Source organism: Otolemur garnettii, unplaced genomic scaffold (assembly GCF_000181295.1).
Source record: "Otolemur garnettii isolate 467f Iridium unplaced genomic scaffold, OtoGar3 scaffold00012, whole genome shotgun sequence".
NCBI lineage: Eukaryota > Metazoa > Chordata > Mammalia > Primates > Galagidae > Otolemur > Otolemur garnettii.
In genome coordinates this window covers 4,444,708-4,449,316 of record NW_003852407.1, presented here as the reverse complement: position 1 = coordinate 4,449,316, position 4,609 = coordinate 4,444,708, and the positions used below count along the sequence as shown (strand labels likewise).

The following is a 4,609-nucleotide window of genomic DNA, read 5'->3' as shown; positions in this document are numbered from 1 at the left end:
GGCCCGGGCTGGATTTGAACCCGCCACCTTAGGTGTATGGCCACCTTAGCCACTTGAGCCACAGGCGCCAAGCCGGTTCTAGAGATTTTCTAGGTGGTGGCTCAGAGAAGGCAAAGTATTGGTGGGATGTGGTGGTGTTGAGAGCAGAATCCTAGAAGAGATGGAGAAGAACTTGGGAATTGGCAGAGAGAACTCACAGAAGACCAGGGAGGAAGCACATGTCACTGATGGAGGTGGCTCAGGTAGCAGCCCTGGAGTGGGTACCCCTGGGGCTTCTGTGTGGCCCAGGGTTTGAGGGGGGTGCCCCACATGCTTTATGAGTAGAGTTTGCTGAGGTCACTGTGATGATTCACACCAACTCCCCTCTGCCCACTCCATCCCTCTCCTGTCCCGGGGCTGTGCCCACATCCAGCCTTGTGGGTCTCAGACTGGCTTTCTGTGGACTTCATTGTCATAATCGCTTTTCTGTGTTCACATCACTCTCTTCACCCGATGGTTCTGTCCATGCTCCTAGATCCATGTCTTCTTTTCCATCTCTACCACCACTGCCAAGGGCCCAAACATGGGGCCTCCTCTTCCAATCTGCTTTCCCTAGGAGGCGACGGAAACCTTTGGCCCTGTCTGCCAAGATGATGACCTGACTTCTTTAGCTTGACAGCCACCATCTGCCTCCCAGCTGGCTGGTGTTCCCCTGTGCCTGTTGACACACTTGGGCTCGCTCTTCTGAGAATCCTGGGGTGCCTGTCTTCTATCTCCCACTCCCCTTCTGAGAGCACACCCTTCCTCATCTCAACCTCTCCTTGCACAGCTGTGATTTGACATGTCTTACCTGCCCTGTGAGGGCTCTTTGTTATGGGTCCCCCACCGAAGACATTCAGGAAATGGCATTTGGTTGGCCGATGTAAAGTTAGGGATGATCTTGGACAAAGCAGGTGGTGTCCTTGAAACTTGGAACCACTCTGGAAAGCTCACCAAGGATGCTGTGGTTGCATATGAGGGACATATGTGAAACCTCTATGGTCTGCCTGCCAGGAGGAGACAGCTCAGTGACCAACTGCACTCTCCCAGGGACCATGGTGACCCAGGAGGAGGTGCGCCCACCCATAAGTCACCATGCTATGGATGTCATATTGGTGGTGTGCAGCTGGGATTGAAGCATTCGGGATGCCTGGAAGGGGAGAAGTCTTTTTTCTGAGAAGCTACCCTAGGATGGGATGAGGAGTTTGTGGGGGCCTGGTCTTCCAGGTGGGTACCAGGTGCCTTGGTGGCCCCTACCCCGTGCTGTCAGCCAGCCCCACCTGTCAGGGAGAAGCTACTCCAGTGTGGAAAGCAGAGGGATTGTTTTCATAGTACTTGAAACATTACATGTATACATCCATCCATAGATACACACACACACACACACACACACACATACTTATAAGTGTGTGTACATGTATGTATGCACATATATCACTTTTTGTTTTGGAATTATTTTAGATTTATAGTCAAGGTGCAAAAATAGTACAGTGTGTTCCTGTACACCTGTCACTTTTAGGAAATGGACATCTTATATAACCACAGTACAGTTATCAGAAGTAAGACATTGACTTTGGCACACTGCTCTTAACTGGAAACTTCATTCAGATTTCACCAGTTAGTCCACTAAGGTCCTTTTTCTGTTCCAAGATCCACATTTGCATTTAATTATCCCCTCCCCTTCAATCTTGGTCTTGTCTTTCCTTTTTCAACCTTGATACTTTTGAAGGGTTAGGATCGCTGATTTTGCAGAAAGCTCCTCAGTCTGGTTGGCCTGAGGTTATCTCACTACCATGTTGAGAGTGTGAGTTTTGGCAAGAACACCCCAGGAGTGCTGTGCCCCGCTCAGGGAGCCCCGCTGGGGAGTCTGGTGTGGATGTGTGTGTGTCATTACTGGTCGTGTTCACCTTATCACGGGGCTGACATGGTGTCTGATGGGTTTCTCGTTTTTTCTCTTTCCCTTCCCATAATTAATAAATACCTTGAGGGAGAAATTTTGAGATGCAATTTTTGAAACAGGTAATTCAATCCAGGGCATTGGTCAGCCAGAGCTGAGAAGCTACATAGCCAGACATTAGCCACCTCAGGTAGTTATTACTATCTCTGAACCTGATGAGCCACACAGGAAGAGGGTGATGTTGCCAGAGCTCTGGGGACAGGATCAGACACCGAAGCCTGTCTGGGGAGGGCTGGAGCCATGAGAGGGAGCAGGGGTCTGCTGGCAATACCATCTGGGGCATAGAGGGGGAGAAATGCTCCAGCCTCTCCCTTCCACCAGTTGGCACAGGACCCTGAGAATCTCAGTCTACAGAGGTCAGCCCCCCTGCAGTGTAGAGCAGCGGTGGGCAGAAGTGGGTCTGATGACTTTGCCTTTTCTCTAGGGCTGCACTGTCCAATATGGTAGCACAAGCCACATGTGGCTCTCGAGCACTTAAAATGTAGCCCATCCAAGCTAAGATACGTTCTATGTGGATTTCAAAAACTTAGTACAGATAGGAGAATGTAAAATATCTTATCAATAAATTCTTAAATTGATTACTTGGAGTGATATTTTGATATGGTTGGATTAAATAAAACATATCATTTGATGTAATTCTACCTGTTTCTTTTTAGAATCGGGCTACTAGAAAATGTAACATTATGCCCGTGGCTCTGGTTTGTGTCTCTCAGCTTGTTTCAGTCGGGCGGTGCTGCTCTAACGTGCCCTTGCCCCCAGCCTGCGTGCCCAGCATCATAATGATTTGTCTTTCCGGGAAAAAGGTCAATGTCCTTGTCCAGCTGCTAGGAGGGTGTGTCCAGCCAAGGATTTAGAAAACCAGGACTGTCCTGGCCTGGAGCCATCCACACTCACAGTTTGACCAGGAGAGCAGGTGCATCAAACGTGCAGAGATGAGGTTTCCCTCTGCTCCTTGTGCATCCCACCAAGTGGAAGGAAGGTCGGGGCTCAGCAGCACTAGTGGGGGGAGGAGGGGGCTAGCTAATTTTTAACACGATGATAAAAGCACCTGACTACTACTGCTTCATATCTATGCAGTGTTTTTACAGCTTACAAAGGTCCTTTATGCCAGTGCTGCAGAGTCACCCAGTCTGGCTGCCCCCAGTTTATAGATGATTAAATGAAGCCCGAGAGATCTCATGGATTTTAGTGGCTCCCAGACTTCCGGGGCATCACTTGGGGAGCTCGTCAAAATGCTGATCACCAGGCCCTGGCCTCACAGGGGTGGAGGTTGGGGTCCAGGGACCTCTGTAGCAGACTGGGGACTCACACATAGGTGAGGTCACATTGGGACACACCACTCTCTGAGCTCTTAGGGGCTGTGAGTGGTGGGACTGGACTTAAGCCAGATGGCCAGCCTGGACTCTTCCCTGATTCTGGGTCCATTGTCTTTTGTCTCACCTCCAGTTCCAGCCATACCCTTGACATGGTAGAGGGCTCCTGTGTGGGCTGAAGCCAGGGCAGGTGGCTAAGTGTGGCATTGGTTGTCCCGAACTCAGAATAATATGGTGTCACGTAGCTGGGTCTTCATCACTTTGGTGGACTTAGGTGAAGGGAAATTACTTTGTCTCCCCCAAGCATACACCAAAGGTTCATCTCAGTGTGCAGTTTGGAGATGTTACCTTGGACTTGGAGGTCGGGAAGATTTGCTGTTGCAAATGGTTGAGTGGGATTTTATTCTGGTGCTACTGCGAAAGAGCAGGCCCACGCCTGTGGGCCAGGGCAGAGTGAGGATCAGGCTGATTGTGCCATCACTGACCACTCTTTTCTGCCCTGCAGTGGACAGCGGACTGCAATGAGCCTCTGGACGGCAGCTGTTCCTTCTCCCGAGGGCGAGCCCCCCCACAGCAGGTAGGGAGCCACCTCTGCACACTGTCTAGGGCATCCTGTGTCTTGTCTGTGGGAGTTCCTGAGCTGGCCCATGGTGGGAGTACAGGAAAGTGGGAGAGAGGAGGGTGCCCCGGCCCCTCTAGAAAGTCTACCCTGAATTCCCTGGCCACAGTGAAGCTCCCCTACCCTGAACTGGTCACTCTGTAAGGTTGCTTCTCAGTAGCAGCATTGTATAAGATAACAAACATCTGCTAACAACCTGAATGTCCACTGAGTGGAAGTGGAGAAGTGCTTCGTGTTACATCATCACAGTGGATTGAGTATGGCAGGCAGGTGACTAAATTGGAGGTTCATGCATTGACATCGATGGACCCCACAACAAGGGGACGTGTAGCATTTTCCTGCTGGTGGGCCCTTTGGAGATCACCTCTGCTTCAGGTCTGCAGAGGGCCTGGGAGGAGCAATTTGTTGAGGGCAGGTAGAATCAGAGACTGCTCTCTTCCCCCTGGATGACCAATGTTCTGGGACCTGGCTGGAGCCTGCCACTTTCTGCTGCTTGCCTGTAGGGTCCTGAGGACTGTTTGGTAGCTTTTGTGGCCAGGAGGGAAGGGAGGCAGCTGCTCTCTAAGAACCATCCCGGTGACCCTGGCCTCTAAGCCCCCAGCCCACTGGTGGTCCAGCTGTTCTTGCTGATACCTCACCCCTGCCTGTCAGATCCCATGCAATTTGAGGCTGAGAAAACCATGATGAAAGGCCTTTTAAACA

General features: G+C 51.0%; 1 protein-coding gene across 7 annotated transcripts in view; it reads left to right on the top strand.

Annotated features, from left to right (window-relative positions):
* CTIF (cap binding complex dependent translation initiation factor) overlaps nucleotides 1-4,609 on the top strand; it is a 308,199-nt gene that overhangs the window by 82,849 nt on the left and 220,741 nt on the right. For all 7 annotated transcript variants that reach the window (XR_002772049.1, XM_023510269.1, XM_023510268.1 and 4 more), the window contains one exon: nucleotides 3,794-3,865. Coding sequence is in view for 6 of the 7 variants with exons in the window: in XM_023510269.1 (XP_023366037.1) it covers nucleotides 3,794-3,865 (72 nt within the window). In the remaining variant the exon portion in view is untranslated. The remainder of the gene's footprint in view (nucleotides 1-3,793; nucleotides 3,866-4,609) is intronic.